At 33.1% G+C, this 24,519-nt stretch overlaps 1 protein-coding gene across 3 annotated transcripts in view; it reads left to right on the top strand.

Moving 5' to 3' along the window:
• The window catches only part of HTT (huntingtin), a 225,660-nt gene that overhangs the window by 119,698 nt on the left and 81,443 nt on the right, over positions 1 to 24,519 (top strand). For all 3 annotated transcript variants that reach the window (XM_074274096.1, XM_074274095.1, XM_074274094.1), the window contains 10 exons: positions 626 to 777; positions 2,471 to 2,673; positions 4,162 to 4,288; positions 5,765 to 5,892; positions 7,601 to 7,711; positions 9,724 to 9,801; positions 13,439 to 13,662; positions 17,292 to 17,370; positions 18,346 to 18,507; positions 23,637 to 23,692. In XM_074274096.1, coding sequence (XP_074130197.1) covers positions 626 to 777; positions 2,471 to 2,673; positions 4,162 to 4,288; positions 5,765 to 5,892; positions 7,601 to 7,711; positions 9,724 to 9,801; positions 13,439 to 13,662; positions 17,292 to 17,370; positions 18,346 to 18,507; positions 23,637 to 23,692 — 1,320 coding nt within the window. The remainder of the gene's footprint in view (positions 1 to 625; positions 778 to 2,470; positions 2,674 to 4,161; positions 4,289 to 5,764; positions 5,893 to 7,600; positions 7,712 to 9,723; positions 9,802 to 13,438; positions 13,663 to 17,291; positions 17,371 to 18,345; positions 18,508 to 23,636; positions 23,693 to 24,519) is intronic.

The following is a 24,519-nucleotide window of genomic DNA, read 5'->3' as shown; positions in this document are numbered from 1 at the left end:
CTAGATGAATATATTACAATTATTAACATTCATTCCCCCTTATGAAATCATAATGACCTGATTCTGATTAGAGTTTAAGTAGGGGGTCCTTAGTGAATCATTTCTCTCAAACCTATTATAGTTTTTATAGTTAGCATTCATTTTATATTTTCATATCAATTTATTTGGTTGAGGGGAGACTTTTTGGTGGGAAAATGTTCTACTCTATTTAGTGAAATATAAAGCTATACATTATGGCATTTTATATTTGTAGGAATATGTTTTCTTACCTATAATTTTAAGTTTTACATGAAATGACTAATTGCTCTGTTTTTAAACTTGACTTTATTTGGTTAAAATAATTGTTTTATTTTAAGTGTTCATACCACAGAAGTAATATGTGGTAACTTCAAAATTAAAATTGTGGCAACATAAAGATATCAGTAGTATCTTTATTTTGAGTTAAATTTGATCTTTTATTTTTAAATATTTTATCATAGTGCTGTGTTTCATAGAAAAATATTTGACATATATATATATATATGTGTGTGTACACATAGATATTACATTTCTCTGTTTTGAAAAGAGAAAGAAATCTTATCTGTTTTAGAAGACACTGTGATATGTGACTAATTTGTGATTTCAGGGTTCCTGTAGTGAGTCCCTCAGATGAATCGAGGAAGAGCTGTACAGTTGGAATGGCTACAACCATTCTTACCTTGTTGTCCTCAGCCTGGTTTCCCCTAGATCTGTCAGCACATCAAGATGCGATCATTTTAGCTGGGAATTTGCTTGCAGGTATTCCAAAATGATGCTAGACAGTCATATAGATTTCTCCAAAGTAATTTTATCCACTTTGTGCGTTTTGTGCTTTCAGAGTTTTTTGTGTATAAGAAAAAATAGTTCTGAAGTTATGCTATAATAAGTCACTCCTTAACTTATTTCTACTCTCCACAAATCTTGTTTATATGTTTGCACATATTATTGTATCCATTTTGCAAGGGTAGTTTTAACCTGTTCCCTTTTTTCTGCTCCTTAAACACAGTGTGCAATTCCAGTGTAGAATAGTGACTAGAAGACTAGCTTGAGAATTAGGAAAACCTGCATTTAAGTCCCTCCCCTGACATATTAACTGTGTGATAACTTTCTGGGACTGCGGACAGAACAAATGCTTCTCTAGATTGGTAGTGAGAATTTTCTTCCCAGAAGCTCCTTAATTGATAAACTTACTTGTATGAATAATTATACTAATTTTAAAAAAGACAACAAAAATTTAAACAGCTAATATTCAAGGCTTTATATAAGTGGCATCTTTCTTAATTTTCGAGACTTACTTTTTTTTCTACTTTACTTGCATTAGATTCCAGCCAAATTAGATTATTCACTGTTCTCTATAAACATATTATACTTTCCCATGTCTATGCTTTGTTTCACACTGGGTTCTTAAGCCTGGAATATTTCCTCTCCTCCATTATCTTTTTCCTGCATTTTGAAATCTTCCCTATCCTTCACGATTCAATTTGTGTCATTTCCTATAGAAAACCTTCAATCTCTGCTCCTACTCCCTAATTCCTTACCTCTTGCTTCAGTAGAAGCAAGTAGAAACTTATTTTTCCATTCACCTCCCATGGTACTTTCTGTCCTGTTTTATGTTGTTAGCTTATTCTGTTTTTCTCAATTGGTATTATGTAATTGCTATCTATTTAATGAATAGTGTTCAATAATTGCCATATACTGAATCAATTTTAAATTTCATCTGGGAAGAGATCTTATCTTAATTGTCTTTGTGTCTCTTCAAATGATCAGTACTATTTATATATAATGAGTGTTTAGTAATGACTAATTGTGAGTAAACATTTATTAAGATTAAGTGACTACTATGTCCCAGGTATCAAGCTCAGTACTTGGGATACAAATGAAAATAGGTACTCCCTGCCCTCAAAGAGTTTACATTCTAATAGGGATAATCTCCTATTATATTACAATCTAATAGGAGAAGTCAGTGGCCCAAGAGGAAGCTGAAAAATAGTGAGGTGGGGAAGGGCAGGAAGATAACCTGGTACAGGGATATGATGGAGAGTTTCATAGAAGCCCCAAAGAAATGTAGCTGTTGAGAGATGGACATTAAAAAAAGTGCTAAATTCCTAAGGTCCTTGAGCCCCTGATCCTGCTCTCTAATCAGAGATTCCCATTAGAAGGGCTGAGAGTACTGCTGAAAGGGGAGAACCAGCCAGATTCAATCTTGCAGCACGATGACAATTCCCAGTGATGAGTTTCCTGAGGAAATAAGGCAAGTTGGAGAGTTCCAGAGAAGTCCAGAAGCAGTGTAGATGGTGGGAAATGGAGAGAAAAACAGTGCTGGGCCTCTCCTTCAAGAAATATCCTGCAATCCTGGCCCTATCCTCCAGTTAAGTGAATGAATATGTATTCAAATTCCACTGCAGTAAACATTGATTTTATTTGTGAAGTAATGAGGCTGATGTGCTTGCAGCTAGTGCCCCCAAATCTTTGAAAAGTCCATGGACTACAGAAGATGAAACCAATCCAGGAGCTATGAAACAAGAAGAGCCATGGCCAGCTTTGGGAGATAGAACATTGGTTACAATGGTAGAGCAACTCTTCTCTCATTTGCTGAAAGCCATTAACATCTGTGCCCATGTTTTGGATGATGTTACTCCTGGGCCAGCAATAAAGGTATATTTCTTGCAGTGTTGAACATAATGACAGACTTAATTGTTTTAATCATCAATAAATCATAAACGTGATTTATTCCTTCTATTCCAGTGTTGTAAAGTAGAAAAAACTGAGGGTTTGAAATTAGTTCAAATCCCAGATTTTCCACTGTATGTGGCCTTTAATTAGTCATCTTGCCTCTCTGAACTCCAGATTCCTTGTAGGTAAAATGAACTTTTAAGTTTCTTTCAGCTCTAGATCTTTGGTACTATTTTAAATATACTTAATTAGAAATTAATTTGATAAAATGATAAATTTAATAACAGTCCCTAATATTACTTTCTTTTAAAAAATTTCATCAATTTTGTAATTTATATTTAATACTATGGTCATTTTTTTGTACACACCTTTCCTTTTCCCCGTCAAAACTTTCTTTGTAAAAATTAAAAATTGTTAAGCATAACTGCCTTAGTAATTCAGTTTGAAAATCATTAACATTTTGTACCTACAGATCTATGTCTTATATCAAGAGGACAAAATTATCCACAATTTAAACAATTTTTTTCAATTCATATATTTTATTTTTATATCAACTGAATTTGCCAATGTATTCCTTTCCCCAACTTCTATCATTGATCCATTTTGTATAATAAAGAATAAAAAAAGTGAATTCAGAAAAACTAACATCAAAAAAAGTCTTAGTCTTCTGTATTCAAACTGTGTTTAATACTTAATACCATCGCTACTTTAAAGAGGCAAAGGAACATAAAGAAATAATCTCTTTTTTTTGACCTGTGATTCTTATTTGAAACGTCTCCTGTTTATTGGAGGCTTTGTTAATTGCAAAGTACTTTCTTTGTAATAGTCCTGGGATAGAGGTAATGTGGAGTAATACACAGGATCATTGAGCTAGAGCTATAAAAGACCTTGGAAATAATTTCATCCAGACTCCTCATATTAGAAAACTGAGAATCAGGATGATGAAATGACTTTCTGAATGGCATGCTTTTTAAAAAGATCATTAACTACTTAAATAGTCAGATTTTACTTTGTCTAAGACACAAAATGTTTAAGAACCTTTCCACTTGAATAATAGAAAAATAAAGCTAATTGTTTTATTTTTGTATTTGTGAATGAGAATTTTTTTCTTCTTCTCATTAGTTTCTCTGAGTATTATTACCCCCCCCCCCCCAAGCCTGGGGTTAAGTGACTTGCCCAGGGTCACACAGCTAGGAAGTGTTAAGTGGCTGAGGCCAGAATTGAACTCGGGTCCTCCTGAATTCAAGGCTAGTGCTCTATCCACTGCGCCACCTAGCTTCCCCACTCTCTGAGTATTCTTTAGTCAACATTTACCAATATATTTCATAGAAAATTGTGATTTTTAAAAGATGAATTTTAACTTGTAATTGGGTATAGAATTTTTGCAAAATAAATATTAGATTTTGAAAACTTTAAGGTTTGATTATAGATTATAATGTTGGCATAATATTTTTTGTTTTTATGTTTTAGGCAGCCTTACCTTCTCTAACCAATCCACCTTCTTTAAGTCCAATCCGTCGGAAAGGAAAAGAAAAAGAATCAGGAGAGCAGACATCTGTACCATTGAGTCCCAAAAAAGGCAATGAAGCTAGTCCAGGTATGGAAAAAGGTTTTGGGTTTGAAAATATGACTTGTAAAAATTTAAGTTATTCATCATAGTAAATTATGATATATTTATTTAAAATATAATGTGGAAATTAATTTTAAATAGTATTCAAATTAGAAACTCTCATGTTTATGGTTTGGGGAAATATCAGCAGTATTTTTTTAAAAGTCTCTTTAGTTATTCTACTTTATCTCTTTAAGTAAATCTCATGTCCATTCTACCACTGTTTCCCAATATTCGTTAAACTTCACATTATTAAAAATATTTCTGTGAAAAATGAATGTTATCTTTGAAAAAACTGTACCTGAATGTATATTTTTGTGTAGTGCAACTTTATATTTAACAATAATAATGACAATGATAATAATTATTTATATAGCTCCTAATAATACTATCGTTTTAGGCACTATAGTAAAAGTTTTACAAACATTATCTCTTTTGAGCCGCAAAGCATCCTTGGAAGTAGGTACTATTATTTTCATTTTACAGTTGAGGAAATGAAGGGAAATGAGATAATATTTCTTGCCCAGGGTCATATCTAATGTCTGAGGCCTGATTTGAACTCAGGTCTTTCTGACTCTGGGTCTAGCATTTAATCCACTGCTCTACCTCACTACCTCTCTTATATAATAATGCATAAATAAAGTAAATAATGATATAAATAATATAACATCAACTTCATCTATAGTACACTGAGGCATCATCAAATTTCTATGGCCTGGTTGGACAAAGAATTAATGATTTGTATTTATGGAAACAGTAAAGGTCTTTATATGATTCAGCTTAGAATTTGTTCATTTGTTTTCTTTCATAACTTATCTTAGGTTTCTAATTAGCCACATTATTTAAGTTAATGTATGTTTTCTAAAATAAAATTATAATGTCTAGCACATAGCATTGCACATAAGTACTTAATGAATAAATTTGTCCTAAGTATGAAATGTGGGGCCCAAAGTTTAATCTTTGAAGTTAATTTTAGATGGCAATATATGTTTTTGTGTTCTTTTATTTTTTTTTTATTCCTTTAGTTTTGTTTGCATTTATTATTATTTCGTGAATACACTATTTCATGAGGAGATGTGTGAGTGTATGTATGTGTGTACGTGTGAGATTATTTGTTTGGATCTTGCTACTTGTTTGATCATTACTCCTTTTGTCTTAACTAATGATTTCATATGTTGTTGAGGCTAAAACACTTTATCCACACACCTTATGTGTGACATGCCTTTCTCTGCTATGATTTTGAGAAAAAAGATCCATCATGTATCCCTCGACCTACAAAAGAAGCCTTTCCATTATGGACTTTGCTGACATAAACTTCTAGAAGCCAGCTACTCCCTTAAGAGCTGACCTTCAAAAAAGGGACTGATCATCATTTGTGTTAACCCAGCAAATTAAAATAATGGCTTTAATTTTAATTTCACTCTGTACTTGAGCTTTACTTAAATGTTGCATTATTTTTAATAGCTTCTAGGTCTTCTGATCCCTCTGGACCTGCCATAACAAGTAAATCATCATCTTTGGGAAGTTTCTATCATCTTCCTTCTTATCTCAAGTTATATGATGTTCTAAAAGCTACACATGCTAATTACAAGGTATAGTGTGCATAGCTTTTTTTCTGATTTGTGCTTCAAAGTATGAGAATCTTATTGTATTCAGTTTTAAATCCCAGGAGTAATATGGTCATAATAATAATAATAGCTCCAATTTAATAGAGTTTTAGGTTTTACAAAGCTCATTTCTCGTGAGATAGAACAAATGTTACTAATCCATTTTTACCAGTTGATAAAACTTGAGCTGCAGACATGTGGTGACTTTTCTAAGGTTAGGTAATTAGTATTCAGATTAGAATTCTACTCTTCTGACCTTTGGTTTAGTGATCTTAAAAGCACTATATTATAAATGTAAAAATAGATAGTAACATATGCAGAGATCAATTTTCTAATAACTGGGAGATAAGCGGAAAACTCTTAAATGCCAAGGTAACTGTCACAAAGTCTTTTCACCACTGTCCTAAGTTATTCTTTCTCACTCAGACCTTTATTGTCTTTTGAGAGAAAATTGTAATTTTTTTTTTGATGTTTATGCATGTTGTCATCTTGAAAATGTAAAAACAAATTGTGCCTTGTAGCTGATTAACAGTGAAATCTGCCTTATACTCTGAATGCAAAATCCTTAGTCTTAACTTTGCAGTTTTGAAAATGATGTAATTCTTAAAAAAAAAAAAAAAAAAAAAAAAAAGTACCCTTTACTAGCAATAGTGAATAAAAAGAACTTTCAACCAAGACTTAACATGTCCAGACTTCATGAAGTTTGCTATGTATTGGTTATATTTTTGTATCAGTTACAACCTTTGTCATGATACCTACAAAATGATGCTTAGTGTCTACTTGTAAGAACCTTTCTTTGTAATTAAAAAAAAAAAAGGCAGGGAGAAGGAAGAACTTATTTAAAATAATAATATTCTTGTATTTATCCCCCTCAGTATTTAAGAAATTTTATCAAAAACTTTTGCTACCCTACTGTCTATCTACCCAGGTTACTTATACCTTTGGAAGCTAATACTTAATGTGCAACAAGAAAATGGTATTTACACACATATATTGTATCTAGGTTATATTGTAACACATGTAAAATGTATGGGATTACCTGTCATCGGGGGGAGGGAGTGGAAGGAGGGAGGGGATAATTTGGAAAAATGAATACAAGGGATAATATTATTTAAATATTATATATATATATATATATATATATATATATATATATATATATATATATATATATATATATATATATATATAATATAAAAACTTTTGCTACCGAGATATAGCAGTTATATATGGGAAGGTAAGTTTATGTATCCAGCATTGAGCTTGGAATGGAAAGACATGGATTTTGGCCCCACCTTTATTTAAAATTTTTGTGACCTTTAGCAAGTCATGGATAGGATCATAAGATATATTTTGATTTCCTAGACTGACAGCCTAATTTTACAAGTGATGGATGGCTCTCAGGCCAGAATAATGATGTTATTTGTCCAGGAAGAGCCTTAGGTCTCTTTTTTGAATCATTGATGGAAGGCTTTGAATATTAGGGATAGGGATGTGTGGTGTTACTTACATAGAAAACTCCTACTACCAAATCATACAGGTTAGGATCTTCTATAGCTTAATATCTTACCGAATGAACCACACAGCCAGTATGTCAGAAGTAGTATGTGAATCCAGGTTTCCCTGATGCCCTGTTGCTTGTTACTCTTAATATTTCCCTATAAATAATAGTGTGTTATTCCTACTTCCTAAGGTTACATTGGATCTTCAGAATAGCAATGAAAAGTTTGGGGGGTTTCTTCGGGCTGCCTTGGATGTCCTTTCACAGATTCTTGAACTAGCAACCCTGCAGGATATTGGCAAGGTATGTACCTAGTTTCTTCTTTCCTTCCTCTCTCCTTCATTCCCTTGTTCTTGCTACTTTTAATACTCTGGGTTCAGCCTTATAGAAATAAAGAACACTGGAAGAAGGTAGCTCCCCACCCCCAAAAATGCCCTGGAGGGTGAGTAAGGCTGCCTGGGGGTGAAGAATGCACAGAAGGAGCTCCCTATAGACATAGGGTGAAAGGAATGCCATCAGTTCTGGGACCTATGAGGGCTCCAGGAGGAGGTGAGAGTGTGACAAAACTGGCTGCAGGCCCATGGTTGAAGGGCAAGAGAGATGGGCCTGAAGAATAGAGTTACTAGGGCTCTTCCTTCTTATTGGCCTTTTTCTGCTTCTGTTGCATCATCTCCGAGTCCCTCTACTTTTGGGCAGCGGCCCATCATTCTGGCATTTTCCTTTTCCTTTTCCTGAGTCACTCTGCTTTTTCCTTTTCTTCTAGTAGTCAAGCTCATGCTGGAATTCAGCCTCCTAGATGAATAAAAAATTTAGAAAAAAAAATGAAGGAGAGAAAATAGATTCCTCTTCTAAATGGTCAGTCATATATGAGCAGACCAAGCCATCTTTTCATTATTGTCCTTTTTCTGTACAACATTGTATTGTCAGCTGGATTTATGCTTTATATCAATATTTAATTTAGACCTTAGGGGATTTTAATTTAATATCTAGGTCAAGATTTTTCTTAGAGATATAGGGAATATATTTCCAATAACTCTTCTATAAACATCTTACCACTTTTCCAACCAAGTCTTTTTTATATTACTTTCTAATTGTTTAATTTAGCTTCTTAATTGAGCTCTAACATATGACTTTTAAATTTAACCTGTTGTACTCTTTTCCTAATATCATTCATTACATAAAAATCTTAATTTTTTTCATTACTTACATTTTTTTTCGGACTGGTTAGGGTCCTACAACAGGATATTGCTGATATCTTCCTGACTCTTTTTCCATTAGTAGAGAAATTTGACACTGCATTTCCACACCAAAACTCAATATTAAAAGGTTTAAATGAGGATTTGAATCTCAAATACCAAAATCCTTGGAGAGGAAGATGCTTCAGTGCCATGATTAGTATGTATAAAGAATCTTTATAGGAACAAAGAGTAAATTAGGACTTGTGATTTCATTGATATAGGATTCTTCCCTCCATGACTATAGGTTGCCATTTTCTGTATACCTTAGAGGATTGCCTAGGAATTCAGGGGTGCAGGGTTATACAACCAGCAAGTCAGGAATAAGAATTTAAAATAGACTAGTATCAAGAGGTTTATTTGTGAGAGTAGTTGTAATCAGAAAATCTCTTGCTTAAAGCAGTCCAAAAAAAGAAGTCTTCAAGCAGTCATTCATATCTGTGGCAGTCAGATCATGAATTTTTAAGCCAAAAGAATATTTAACTTTTGGATTCATAAAATTACATTGAAAAATGTATAATAGCTTTGAGTTTTTGATTAGTTGATTGGTTTGGTAGAGTTAGGTGAATGAGGAAAAAAGTGAACAGGTATGAAAGTTCAGGTCTATTAGGTTACAAAAAAAATCTTTGGAATTATCCTTATTTATTTCATTTTTTGGTTTTCTCACATGGCCAAAAAAAACATATTGGAAAAATAATGTAACCAAATCAATAGCGAAGCCTTCTGTATATTAAAATCGAAGCATTATTATCCTTCAGTCAGCAGATATTAAAAAACTTAACTATGCACAAACAAGGTGCTTTCTCTTTTGTAGTTTACTGTTAATCTTTTTGGTTTATTAAAATAATCACAATTTCTCATTTTTCTGCATTTAATATAGCAGCTAAATTTCACTTTTAAAATTTATTATTCAGTAGACTGCTCAGTCCAGCAGGTCAATTGGGTAACTTGCCTGTGATAATTGTCAGTAAGATTATGCAAATAAAATAGATTTTGCCTTTGTTTCTTGGTTGAATATTTTAACAGCAGATACTAGTCATTAGTATAATATATTATGCTTTTTTTGGGGGGGATATGTAGTGTGTTGAAGAAATCTTGGGATACCTGAAATCCTGTTTCAATCGAGAACCTACAATGGCTACTGTTTGTGTTCAACAGGTAAGGAAATATATACTTTTTTCACCATCACTTTGTTCCTTAGTCTTTCACCTCCATGACTGGGATGATGATGCATTGGATGTGCGAAGCTGTATCATTAATGTTCATAGGCAGGTGTTTCCTGCTGTTAGCCGCATGAATGAGATACTGCTTGATGTGGTGGTTAGAGGGCTGGGCTTGGAAGGACCAAGTTGTAAAATTTGATGTGAAGATCAGAAGAGATAATTCACATAAAGCAATTTGCAATCCTTAAAGCGTTATAAAAATATGAACAATTATGATCCACTTAAAGCTAAGCTCCCTAAAAGTTGTGGCCTTAGTAGTGATTACATTTGTTCCAAGGACAAATATTCTTTAAATTAGTGATATTTAATTACTAGTGTTTAGTCATTCACTCCAAGATTCTTTCTTAAGCTTGAATAGTCACCAATTCACATTTTCTCTGTGATTGGATGTATTTTTATGACATTCATTTATTTTCTTATTGTAGAGTAATAATCATAATAAACCTTTACCAGTTAATTGATAGGCATTCATGTAATCTTCCCTCTCCTCCCTTTTCCCTTCCTCTTCATCCCTTCTCCTCTTTTCCTTCTTCTTACTTTTTTCTCTTTCTTTCTTCCTTTTCTTTCTATTCCTCTTCTCATTATAGTTGTTTTTCCAGTGATCACTAGTCTTGTTGGCCTTGTTGGCTTAATGGTTCAGGGATTTGAACCATTAAAATCATGTATCATCTTTTCCTCATTCTCCCATGATATTCTTAAGTTAAAATAGTAGTTTACCTGAATCCCTTTATTGATAATTTTTTCTCCATCATGTATTGTTTTCAGCAGATCCCATCATTATACCTGCTTAAAAACTTCCCACAGGATATCCTACCATTTATGAATTGCCTGGAAAGTAATCCCTATTTTTCTTTTGCCCCTCTTTTTTTCCTTGTTTGTGTCATACTTATATACATATCATATTAAATTATAAGTTTGCTAAGTAAGGATTGTGTTGTTTTTCATTTTTATATATGCATTATAAGTTCTTGTACATAGATTCTTAATAGTTTATATTTGTTCTGGAATTGATCTCACCTCAGAGACCAGTGACCTGTCTTTTTGAAGCTGCTGATTAGGGGTGATGATGGTTTATAGGCAGTTGGCTTGGAACACAGCAAAGCTCTGGTCTTCAAGGAAGAAAACTCATGAATTTGATCTTCTTAACACTAAGAATATCCCAAATATCCATAAACTTTTCTAGAATATAAACCTAAACAAGGTTATACACAGAGGTTAAACTCAGATCCAAAACATCACAGATGTTCATAGTTTTAGATATGTTGTGGACCTTGGATATCATTGAATCCAATACTCTACCCTCTTTTACAGAGGAAGAAACTGAATTACAAAGCATAACTGACTTGCCTAGGATCATAACCAGTTCTTCTTGACTTCAACTTCAGTGCTCAAGACATACTGCCTCCCCCAAATTTTGTTGTTCTTTAGTAATGCTGATTTGGATCATATGTTTATAAAATATTCAGATGATGTAAAGCTGGAAGGGATATATTGCTTATTGTATGAATCAGAATTCAAAAACATCATGGCAGACTGGATAATTATGCTGGATCTAATAAAATGAGATTTAAAAGTGGACTCTATAGTATAGTTCAAATAAATCAGTGCTTTAGTAGAATGGTTAAATAATACTTTGTATGGAAAAGCTCTGGGGCATTTTGAGGCATTGAATCAGCAGTTGGATATGGTAGCCAAAAAAGTTACTGTGATCATTAGACTTCATTCAAGGAGATACTGTATCCATAACAAGGGAAGTGATAGTCTTCCTTTCTTTTGTCATGATCAGATCATATTGTGTTCAATTCTATGTGGCATATTTTAGGAAGATCATTGATGAGCTTGAGAGCATTCAGCATTAGGTGACCAGAATGACAAAAGACCTGGAGATCAAGCTATTTGAGGATTGGTTGAATGAAATACTAATTAGTTTGGTAGAGAGAAAACCTAGGGCTTATATGCTTTAAAATCTTAAATGTTTTAAATTAAAATGGAAGATAAATTAGACTTGTTCTGCTGAACTTTAGAATGTAGAAATTGGATTAATAAGTAAAGATTGCAACAACTTAATTTTGAGCTTGTAATAAGCATAACTATTTAACAAATAGAGAGCTAATGAATTGGTCTTCCTTAATTTGACACTTTTCTCACCTTTGCCCTGTACTATTTTCAGTGTTGATCCTTCCTTTTCTTCTTATTGTCCTTTTAAAAAAATATCTCTTCTTATCATCTACTTTAATTGTCATCCGTTCTTTTTCTCACTTTTGAGCTCCTCTTTGCCATCAGTCTTCTGATTACTGTTAGCTTTGAGAGAGTAAAAAGAGCTGCAACTCCTTTTCTTTATCCTTCTACCCCATAATGTCCAAAACAGTTTAGTCTGTTACCCAGTATTTTATCAAAAGGCTGGTAGTTTAATTGCTTTAAAGTCCACTGTGTTTGGGAATCATCATCACATGAAAAGATTGGTTGTCAGATGGGTTACAAAGAATATAGTTTTCCAACAGCTTTTGGTTGGAAAGCTTTGGCTTACAACCAGTTTTCATTAGTGGAATGGCACCAAAGCAGGAGTAGGAAAGTTCATGTTTCAGGATAAGAGGGAGGATTCTGGGTGGGATGTCTATATTATAGAAATAAAGGTAGTTTGGAAAAGATCTGGTTTAGGACTAGCTAATTAAAATAGGAGAAATGAGTTTGCTTTTATTCACTAGTCAAAATAGTCTTTTCCCAGGGCAGGAGTTCAGACACCAAGTGGATTAATTTCTTCTGGCCATGATCTTTGGAAGTTCAGTAATCTCAAGTGTATAGCTGCAGGACATTTGGCACAAAGATGGCTGAGATGGACAGCTAAATGTCAAACTTGAATTATGTTTAGTATGAACTGGTTGTGTTAAACCTTTTTAAATATATATAAATCCTAAAGCCTTATTAAGGAGATTAATCAAGGCTTAACTGAACCTGAACAAGTGATACTATGTGGGAGAATCTAATCTAGAGATTAACAAAACCCTTAATTTGCTAATATCTTTCCTCCTAAAACCTAGTACATTTATTTCTGTTTGTACATCTTGTCTCCTCAATAAAGGAGGAGACACAGGTCACAGATTGTTTTACTTTTATCTTTGTATTTCTAGTGTTTAGCACAGTCCCTAATAAATGTTTACTGATAGATTGGTGTTTATAGGTCCCTAAGAAAATCAACAAAGCTAATTTGGGTTAAGAATGAATGCTCTATATATTTCCTCTATGACCATCACATCACACTTTGCAGTAAAGTAAGGCTGCATCAATGCCTGATAACATAAAAATTTTGGTTGAAAGAAGGAGCCCTTACATTCACATTTAGATTTACGATGAAATTGAAATCTTTTCTCCAGAGTTTTTCTGCTTAGTTTAAGGTTTGAATAGTTCCTTTTTTTTTGTTTTTTGGACTTTTTGCAAAAGAGACTTTAATTACTAGGTAAATGATCCTTTAGTATATAATATTCTCAGGGATAACTTGTATATTTTTAGAATGGGTTTCATACTTGAGGATATTATAGAAAGTATTAATTGTGGTTTCTCTTATTTTCCTTTAGTTATTGAAGACTCTGTTTGGGACAAATCTGGCATCACAGTATGATGGCTTATCATCCAAACCCAGCAAATCTCAAGGAAAAGCGCAGCGTTTGGGTTCTTCTAGTTTGCGTCCTGGCCTTTATCATTATTGCTTCATGGCACCATATACACATTTTACACAGGCCTTGGCTGATGCTAGTTTGAGGAATATGGTCCAGGCAGAACAAGAACATGATACTTCTGGGTAATTTTTTTCAAAATAAACTATAAGTATTATAGAAAAATAACTTAGATTTTCTGGGGGGAAAAACATCTAATCCTCTAAGGTAAGTAGTACAAGTATCTTTATTCCCATTTTCTCAGTGCAGGAAACTGATCCTTAAAGGTGGGGTGAATTTCTTAAGGTCACATAGCTAGTTATTGTTAGAGTTGAGACTTGAATGCTAAGATTTAGATTCCAAGTACATTTTATGTCTTCTGTGCAGTTATTGTCATATTTCAAGAATCCATGATTTTATTGGTGAATTTACTTCTTTAGTGATGGAAATTGCATTGGATTCATGGTCTTCATGAATTACTTTGGCTAAAAATTTCCTGTCAGATTTCGGCCAACTCTTTCTTTGCTAAAAAAGTTTCAAACGGGGGCAGCTAGGTGGTGCAGTGGATAGAGCACGAGCCCTGAATTCAGGAGGACCCGAGTTCAAATCTGGACTCAGATACTTAACACTTCCTAGCTGTGTGACCCTAGGCAAGTCACTTAACCCCAGCCTCAGGGGAAAAAAAAAAGTTTCAAACTGCCTGATCTTCAGATGATTTTTGTCATGTATCTTTGGTATATTAAAAAAAAAAGTTTTATTCTCCTTTTTAAAAAATCACTGTCATTTCCTAATTTCCTGCCTTATTTCCCATGTAGAACCCTACCAATTAAGTGTAATCAAACAAGGCAACTGATACACTGTCCATGTTTGCCAACATCCTTCATCCCAAAGCTGAAGTTTACCAGTATCTCTCTGAAATCGTGATTGAATATTGTATTTATCATAGTTCCAAAGTTCTTGTATATTTTTCTTTATGTTATTGTAGTTCTTTACATTATTGTGATCAATTGTTTTTTCCTGTTCTGCTTACTTTTGACTATATCAATTCATACAAGTCTTCTCAAATTTCTTAGAATTCTTCATATTCATTGTTTCTTATTGTGCAGTAATATTTTGTTATATTCATATACTAAAATCAGTTGACACACTCTTTCCATTCTTTGCTTCCATAAGAATTACTGCTATAAAGTTTTTATATAAATAGGACTTTTACCTCTGTCTTCCATTGTACTTTATGCTACCTAGTGGTATCACAGGATCAAAGGATATATACAATTTAATGACTTTTCTGTGGTATAATTGCAAACTATACCTAGAATGGTTGGTCTAATTCAGTTCTCTACCAGCATTTCATTAGTATACCTGTTTATTTTTATAGTTTTCCCCAATGCCCCACCACATCCAAACAGCTACTATTTCTATTGTCCTTTCTATTCTAATAGGTGTCTGAAAGTCTTTCTAAGTTGCTAGAATCAACCAGAGTTTGGTGTTTGTTGTCAAAGCCTAATGAATCATCTCCATGCCACAGAAAGTTTGTAGATTAGCACTGTAGTAGTACTATTGTCATGTTCTTTATTAAACTGGCAAGATCATCAGAGAGCAAATAATATTTAGATTTTTATTGTATGACTTTGATAGTAATCAGAAGTATAAGAAAGCTGTTTAATATATTGAAGTTACATGAAATTTTCAATTTCCCTAGTATTACATTGTCTTTTATTTCTGTGTGATGTTGTGTGGTCTTATACTGGTTGCACATTTTTGATAAATAAAGCTAGATAGAAATACAACATTCCAAGGAATACAACATTAAATAAGTAATAGAGACATTTGAAGGAACTCTGTGTTTTGTTATTATGATGTTATTTTATCATCATAAATGATATGAGTTTTATTTTTCTCTATTCTTTTATTTGTGATGCCTCTTTATATTCCTAGTGTCTTAACAATGCCTTTTACATAGGAAATATCCTAAAAAAAAAAAAAAATCCACCACTATCATATGATCGTAACAGCAGCTAACAATATATGGAACTTTAGGTCCAGGCTTATGATTCATTTATATTGGCAACTTCTAAATATAATATAACCTCCACCCATTCAGATTGGCATCTGGATTGACGTTCATACTCTTAAAGAGCTTCTTGTGTATACTGAGATACCAAACAATCTGCCCAGAATCACATAGCTAGTATGTGTCAGAGCTGCTCTGTTTGTGCCTGTCCTTTTGTGGCTAGGAATGCTAAGGCCAGCATTCTCTCTTTGTCATATTGTCTCTTCATAGGGAGTTATAACTTACAAATAATTTTCCTCACAATAACCTTGTGAACAATTAGTGTTGGAAATATGATGTATAAGTTTAAAAAATGAGGAAGGAAACTCCCCTAAGATGTTCACTTACTTTTCAATTGATTAGTAACAGGGTCCAGCACTTAATGTGATCTTATGACACTGACTTCATTAATCTCACCACTTAAATGTCCTGTCTTTTTATTTATTGGAAGCTTATATATGGTATAAATGATTTTTTAGTTGTATTTGATAATTAGTTAAATTATTAAAATAAGCAAGACTAGAATAGCACATTCATGTAAATTGAGTTTTAGTATAACCCATAGTCCCATAGGTTTAGTATAAACTGTATTACTGTTTTGCCTTCTAATTCATTATAGATTTGAAAAGCAAATCAAATTAATGTCAGTCATCAAACATTTATTAAGCTACTACAAGCTTAGGCACTGTTTTAAGTTGTGGGTCTACAAATAGAAACAGTTCTTGCCCTCAAGGAGCTTCAAAATCTAATGGGGAATAGATTGATAAAAAGAATTATTATTTGATTTTTTTCAATGGTTTGGTGAAAAAAGAGCATTAAAGTAGGAGTTAGGTGATCTCGAACCTAATTCTGTCAAATATGTTTTATAATTAACATAATTATGTTAATTTACATGGGTAATATGTATGTCATATTATTTTCATAATATAATAACAAGTTTTATAATTCTCAGAATTCAGAAATCATACCAATTTTAGTCATTATAATAAAAGACTCTTTTAATGTGGATAGCAGGATGATACACTGGATAATTGACCTTGGAGATGGGAAAATCTGTTTTCAATTCTCCCCTCTGATAGTAACTTACTCTTTAATTTTACTTAAAGGGAAAGCTAGGTGGCACAGTAGAAGCCTGCAGTCTCAAATATGATCTCAGACCCTAGCTGTGAGACTCTGACATATCACTTAACCCTCCTTGCTTCAGTTTCCTCATCTGTAAAATGAACTGGAGAAGGAAATGGCCAAGAAAACAGCAAATGGGGTTACGAAAAGTCAGAGGATATTGAAACAAATGAATAAATTATTTAAATTCTCTTAGACTGTAAGTGGTGCTGACTTATGTTGGGGCAAGGAGGAAGCGGAAGAGAAAGAATTACCTATGCCAATGAAACCATAAGTCTAGTTTTAAAAAATAAAATTCTGTCACTGTGATATTGAATCCAAAATTGGTATGTGGGGAATATGAATTGAAAAAGCACTGAATGTGTATTAGAGGACTTGAAGGTGAATAGTATTAGACCAGTCACTTTTTAGTCACATCACCTTAGTTTCCTTATCTCTCTAATGGTGACAATAATCTTTGCATTTATATTTCAGGATTTTTGTGAAAATTAGCTATATACCTGAATAGTCTCTACAAATATGGGCTTTTTAATGTATTGCTTGATGAGTTAAGAAATAGCTTCTTTATGAGTGTTTCTTGGTTTAAATTTTTTTTAACAGGTGGTTTGATGTGCTCCAGAAAGTATCTACGCAGTTGAAAACCAACCTTACAAATGTAACAAAACACCGTGCAGATAAGGTAAATACACAGTACTATTTTTTTTTTTTTTAAATGGTACATGAAGAAATAGCAAGGTTTCTTAATACTAGGTCTCCTAATTGGATGAACAAGTCTAGGCCTTGGAGAACCCCTTATCTGCCTCAAACTATCATTGTTTAGTTTCCGTTAAGAACTGGATGATTACTCTACCATGGGCTCCTCTTCTGCTTGAGATAACTCCATGGTATTCTAGGTAGATCAGTGGAGCAGTGAGTAAGGCTCTGGTCTTGGAGTTAGTGAGACTTGAGTTCAAATTTGGCCTCAGACCCTTACTAGTAAGGGGAATAACCTCTGTCTTAATTTATTAATCTGTAAAAATAAAGCTAGTAATAGCACTTATTTCCCAAAGTAAAGATCAAATAAGATGATAATTGTAAATTACTTTACAAATCTTAAAACAGCACATAAATGCCAGCTATTATTGTGGTAGTTGTTGTTATTATTTTATTATTAGTTTGATACTTGGTCTCATTAATACATTTTCAAGAATCATCTATCAAGTACCATTTACAATGATCTTTAATGTCTGCAGGGTTCATAAAGTCATTTACCTTGATGGTCTGCTTTTTCTGTTGTCCACTCTATCATCTTCCTTTCCATCTGCTATGTAGCTGAAACTCCCTTTTGTGTGTTGACTCACCTAATTATTAAATGAGCTTCCTGAAGGATACTTTTGATTTTCTAATTGTAGCTCCAGCAGCTAGCACACTGCTGGGGACATAAAACATGCTTAGTCAATGCTTTTCATTTGTGCAGGAATTCTTTTATTCATCCACCCATTGATCCATTCATCTATTCATTCTAAGGACTTAATACTTTTCTCTTTCCTTACAGTATATCTAAAGGAAAAATGTTTTTGAACTTAAAATAATTTAAGTATAGCTGTTCATTGGTTGGATTTGAAGGGTCCAATGTAAATAATGTGTTGTTTGTTTGTTTGTTTTTTTAAACTAGAATGCTATTCACAATCATATTCGTTTGTTTGAGCCTCTTGTCATCAAGGCTTTAAAACAGTACACCACAACAACATCTGTGCAATTGCAGAGGCAGGTTCTAGATTTACTGGCGCAACTGGTTCAATTACGAGTTAACTACTGTCTTCTGGATTCTGATCAGGTTGGTCCATTTTATATGCTAAGGTTCTTCACTTTGTACCTGTTTTTTTATCATTCAGTAAAAATGATTTTTATAAAACATTAAAAATGTCTTAGGAAGAATTGTAAGTTATTTCTTCACCAATTGAATCCTTTAATTGCTTGTGTAACTAGACTGATAAGCTTTGACTATTTCTAATTTTTTTTCAAAGTTAGGACTTATAAATATTACTAGATGTTTTCATTATAAACCTCAGATAAATTCTCTTAAAATTTGGGGTGTATTTGCAAGATAAGATCAAGATTTTTCCTATTGGTTATTTATTATAATTTTTCAAAATATAAAGATACTGTTCTCAAGTACAAAATGAGCATTTTCATTTAAAAAATATTTGTTTAATACCTACTATATGCTGAGCATTGTGGTTGACACTGCAGGAGATATGAAGTGTAGTTAAAACCAGTCCTTGCATTTGTATAGCTTGTTAACTTTTTTTTTCCCCCAAGCCAAGAGGCATTTTAAAAATACTTAACTGGATGCTAGGCACTGTGCTAAGTGCTTCCCTACATTCTCCCCTAGTGAAGAATTTGCAGTTTATGAAAATCATATTGGGATCCACCAAGATATTTCTGCATATGTAGCACAACATACAGAACTTAGCTTATCAAACAAAGAAATTATTAGAAAATGTAATTAATATAGTTAAAACAAATGTGTTGGATAATTGAAGATAATGCTGAGATTACAAGTCTGGGAGGCTGGAAAGATAGTTGTTCCCTTCTATATTAATTGGAAATTTGGAAGAGGAGAGGCTTCAAGGAGATAGATGAGTTCAGTTGGACATGCTTGGTTTAAGGTATCTTAGGGACATCCAGTTTGAAAAGTATGACACAATTATTGAGATGGGACTGAAGTTCAGGAAATGATTGGATCTGTATATATAGGTCTGGGAATCATCTGCCTAGAGATTAAATCTCCTGGGATTGGATGAGATTATTTGGCAGAGAGCATATTGAAAAAGGAAAGATGGTTAGGACAGAGTATTAGGAAGTGCTAATTTCTTTTGGGAATGGGATAAGAGATAATGAACTTACTGAGAAAGAGGGTACATGACAACTGTACAGTGTCATGAATACCAGAGAGAGTAAATATGCAGGAGGAAAAGGTAGTCAATAGTGTCAGTTTCCCTTCATAGTTCTTACAAGTATTTGGACTGAGGAAAGACCTAGAAATTTAAAAATTAAGAGTATAATGAGTTCTTATCATTACTGAATAATTTTTCTTTTTAAAAAGTTTTACTGCTGTTTTATTTTTATAGTGGAGATATTTACAGACTACCTTTATTTTGTAAGAGGATTTATGTAACAAAGTAAAACAGTTAAATAAAACTAATAATACAGTGAGTTTATTTGAGATTGCATGCACTATTCCACATTTGTGGAAAAAGGAAAACAAATTCCTTATAACCAATAGATATAGTCAAGCAAAATAAATTTCCTAACTCTATATAAAAATGCATATGTCTTATTCCCCATTCTAAATCTAGCAACACTCTGTCAGGAGGCAAACAGTATGTTTCATCATTGATCCTTTGGGAACCATGGGTGGCCCTTGTATTGATCATAGTCTTAAATGGAAATATGAAGTGGTTTAACAATTCTGGAATACAATTTGGGACTCTTTCTGAAAAACTATTAAACTGTTTATACCCTTTGATTCAGTGATACCACAGCTATGAGACTACCACAAGAAGGAGGAAAAGGACCCATATTTACAAAAATATTTTTAAAAGTTCTTTTCATGGTGGCAAATAATTTGAAACTGAGGGGATGGTCATCTGTTATGTGATTTTAGAGAAAAGTTCAGATCTGCTCCTATAAATGATGCTCTCGGACTCAATCAAAGTGAAAGTAAAATTTAATTATACAATGCATGGAATAGAATGCTTACAATAACAACAAATACACAAATAATACATAAAAGACAAAGAATATGAGAGTTATGATTAAGGTAGCAGAAAAGGGAAGAGAATTCATCCCAATTCGGAAGAGCACTAACACTAGATTCCAACCGGCTGGGGAATCCCAATTCAACAGCCTCTAGGTTCCAAATGGGAAAAGAAAAGGTCCCAGACAGATCGTCTTCATGGGTGAGATTCCGAATAGTGAATGTATTACCCATGTTTTATAGGGATCGAGACAAAGAAAGCTTTGAGCCAAGTAAAGACATCATATAAGATAGTAACGTACCAACAAGGGCTCCAGATGGTTATGGTCAAGTGTTGTTTTGACAAGGGGGCCAGTCCTTATCAACAGCAACTATTCCAAGGAGTGGCGAGTTCCTGGAATCACGTATTTGGAGCTAAAACACAGGTGGTACGTTCCCATCTTATAGGTTAAAAATTATATGTTGTGGTAGGTTAAGGAATGGTCAGGTTCTCATAGGAGAAGTTGTGTCCTACCTCGATTAGGTTCACATGGTGTATGTGGGAATTAGGTTCATATGGAGAAAGTCACTCAAATGGAGATTGGGTTCAAATAGGGAAAGTCACGTCCTTACAATGATTTGAAATGAACTTAATAACAATACAGAAATTTCTTATTCATCATCTTATATTGGGGAACTGGAAAACAAGTTATATTATGGATATGATGGAATGTTATTGTATAGTAAGAAATGGTGAAAGAGTTGGTTTTAGAAAAACCTGGGAAAACTCATGAACTGATGCAAAATGAAGTGAGTAGAACCAGGAGAATAATTTATTTTGTGACAACAATGCTCTAAAGACTTGAAACTTTGAAAAACTAAGGGTCAATGGTGAACCAACCACAGTTTTAGAGGCTTTATGGTGAAGTATGTTACCCTAATTTTCAGATCAGGAAGAGGTTGGGTCAGAAGGCACACTGAAGTGAATGGATATTTTTGGACTTGGCCAATGTGGGAATCTGTTTTGCTTGATTGTGTATTGTAATAGGGGCTTTTATTTTTATTTTTTTTTAATTTTCAATTCAAACTTCTTCAAGTGTGTAGGAGGGCAGATGAGAGAGAGAATTCAGAACTAAGATTAAAGTAGTATTTTAAAAGAGAGATATTATAAATAGGAGAGCCAGGAAAATGGTTCTTGTAGTGGAGGGAAGGAAACATTACAAATCATTTCAAGTAAACTAGTCCAGGGACTAAATGACTCACCCAGTGGGGTACTAGCTTGTAATGGCTGTAATGTAAAGTCAGAGTTAGGGCAACGCTGTGTTTTGCCTTTGTGAAGTCAGAACTAGATGACTGCCCTATTTTGTTCTTCACAAATACAGTTCCATATCTCTTGTCAGCAATGCAAGGAACCAGGTTGGACTCCTTCTTAGTCCTTAGAGCTACTTTTGTGGGGTGCAAATAGTAGGGATCCAAATCATAAGCCATCATAATTTGTCTCTCCAAGCCATTTGCTTTTTTTTTTTTTTTTTTTACAAGATATATGCATGGGTAATTTTTCAGCATTGACAGTTTCAAAACCTTTCCCAGATGGCAGGTAGACGAATACATGTTAAATATGTTAAAGTATATGTTAAATACAACACACACACACACACACACACACACACACACACACACACACACACACCCGTACAGTTATTTTGCTGCACAAGAAGAATCAGACTTTGAAATAGTGTACAATTAACCTGTGAAGGAAATAAAAAATGCAGGTGGGCAAAAATAGAGGGATTGGGAATTTTATGTAGTGGTTCACACTCAGTTCCCAGAGTTCTTTCGCTGAGTGTAGCTGGTTCAATTCATTACTGCTTTATTGTTACTGATTAGGTTCATCTCATTGTTGAAGATGGCCACATCCATCAGAATTGATCATCATATAGTATTGTTGTTGTAGCATATAATAATCTCCTGGTCCTCATTTCACTCAGCATCAGCTCATATAAGTCTCTCCAGGCCTTTCTGAAATCATTCTGCTAGTCATTATTATTTACAGAAAAATAATATTCATATACCACAATTTATTCAGTCATTCTCCAATTGATGGGCATCCACTCAGTTTCCAATTTCTGGCCATTACAAAAAGGGCTGCCACAAACATTCTTGCACATACAGGTCCCTTGCCCTCTTTAAGATCTCTTTGGGATATAAGCCCAGTAGTAACCCTGCTGAATCAAAGGGTATGTACCATTTGATAACTTTTTGAGCATAGTTCCAAGTCACTTTCCAGAATGGCTGGATGTGTTCACAACCATCAACAATGTATCAGTGTCCCAGTTTTCCCACATCCCCTCCAACATTCTGCATTATCTTTCCCTGTCATTCTAGCCAATCTGACAGATGTGTATCTCCGAGTTGTCTTAATTTGCATATGAAATATTTGTAAAGATCTTGACACTTTTTGGCAAATTGTAGTCACTTAATAGTCATTCTCTTCCTGCTTTCCTAGTGGGAACTAAGTAATCTTATAATATTACAAATAATTTTCAAATCCATCTAATAATTAAATTTTTTTTCCTTTGGAAGTTTCTTTATGCCTTATTCAATTTTCTTTTCTTAATATTGGGGTATTTAAAAATCTTGTTTTTTGTTTTGTTGATCTATTTTATATTTTCTTAGATATTTATCCATTTTAATTAAGCTCTTGGTTTTATTAGCATATAATTGGCCAAAATATTTTCTAATAACATTCTTTGTTTCTTATTAATTTGTTGTGAAAGATGCAGTGGTGCTGACCTGGGGCATTTGGAGTTAAATTTGCTTCTGGGTACATTGACCTGGGACCCATTTTGAGGCCTTTTTGGGCAAGAAAAATATAAAAGAAGACTTTAGGACTTCATTAGGGATTCTCAACACCCTAAGAAACTCACTTGTTAACTACTTTTAATCTATTTAAGAAGCCTCTGCCATTTATGATACTGAATTCATTATTTTTACCTATTACTCTTTAAGCACATGTTGTTTTCAAACTTTAATTCAAATATTTTCTGAAAAATATTCAGCTCTTAATGTGTTTTAAACAAGTAGTTCAACATTCAAAAAATGTTTTGCTAAATGAAATTAACTAGATATGTCAAAATAAGTACAAATTATTTTCTAATTACTTAAGTTATAATATCATGATATTATTGCTTGATATGTTTAACTTTTTATCTTTGTGCCCATAGGTGTTTATTGGATTTGTGTTAAAGCAGTTTGAATACATTGAAGTTGGCCAGTTTAGGTAATAACTATTTTGGGATCTCACATTTAATTTCTGTTTACTAATGTCTAAAGCTTTATGCAGATATCTTTTATTCTCATTAAATATTTTTGGATTGGCAATTTCTTTAAAAAGCCAGTTGGTAATTAACCATTTTGTTATATAATTAGAAAAAATTTTTCCTATCATGCTTTTAATTTTGAAAGAACCGATCATGGCCTTATTTAGAAGCAGTTCTGCATACTATAATTATATATGTTGTCAGTTTTTTATTTTCATATTTCTAAGCATATCATTATACTAGCAAATTTTGAGGTACATTATTTGTGAGTGCTAATTCTTGGTTTTTTTTTCTTCAGAAAAAGAATTTTTTGTGTGCAGTTGTCTCTATTGAAATTGAAACATTTCATTTTTGCTGATATTAGCAATGATTATTGATTATTTAGAAATAGGGATAAGGGATACTCTGCTTTCATTGGTATAGAAAGTTCCCTTGAGAAAACTTCCTATCCAAAAGCAGATTGGCACCTTTTCAGCAACCTAAAGTTATAGATTGCTTATTAGCTCAAACAGCAAGAGGTTAATGACTTGCCAAAGAGATACACAACTATTTTATGTAGGAGGACTTGAATCTAGCTCTTTCTTATTTTGAGGATAGCTATCTCTTCTGTCTTGCCTCTTAATACTTACTACTTTTATTATTTAGATAATATTCAGATATGATGTTTTTGGTAGAGTTATCTTCAGGAGGAATATTTTATTTATTTTAGTTAAAATTTGTAGGTCGTAGAATTTCAGTAACATTTGTATTGCCAAAACTTGTGAACTTGTGTAAATCACAAGTTTAC

The sequence above is a fragment of the Sminthopsis crassicaudata genome, chromosome 6 (assembly GCF_048593235.1).
Source record: "Sminthopsis crassicaudata isolate SCR6 chromosome 6, ASM4859323v1, whole genome shotgun sequence".
Classification (NCBI taxonomy): domain Eukaryota; kingdom Metazoa; phylum Chordata; class Mammalia; order Dasyuromorphia; family Dasyuridae; genus Sminthopsis; species Sminthopsis crassicaudata.
Note: the sequence above shows the minus strand (reverse complement) of the source record. Positions and strands in the feature narration are given on the sequence as shown.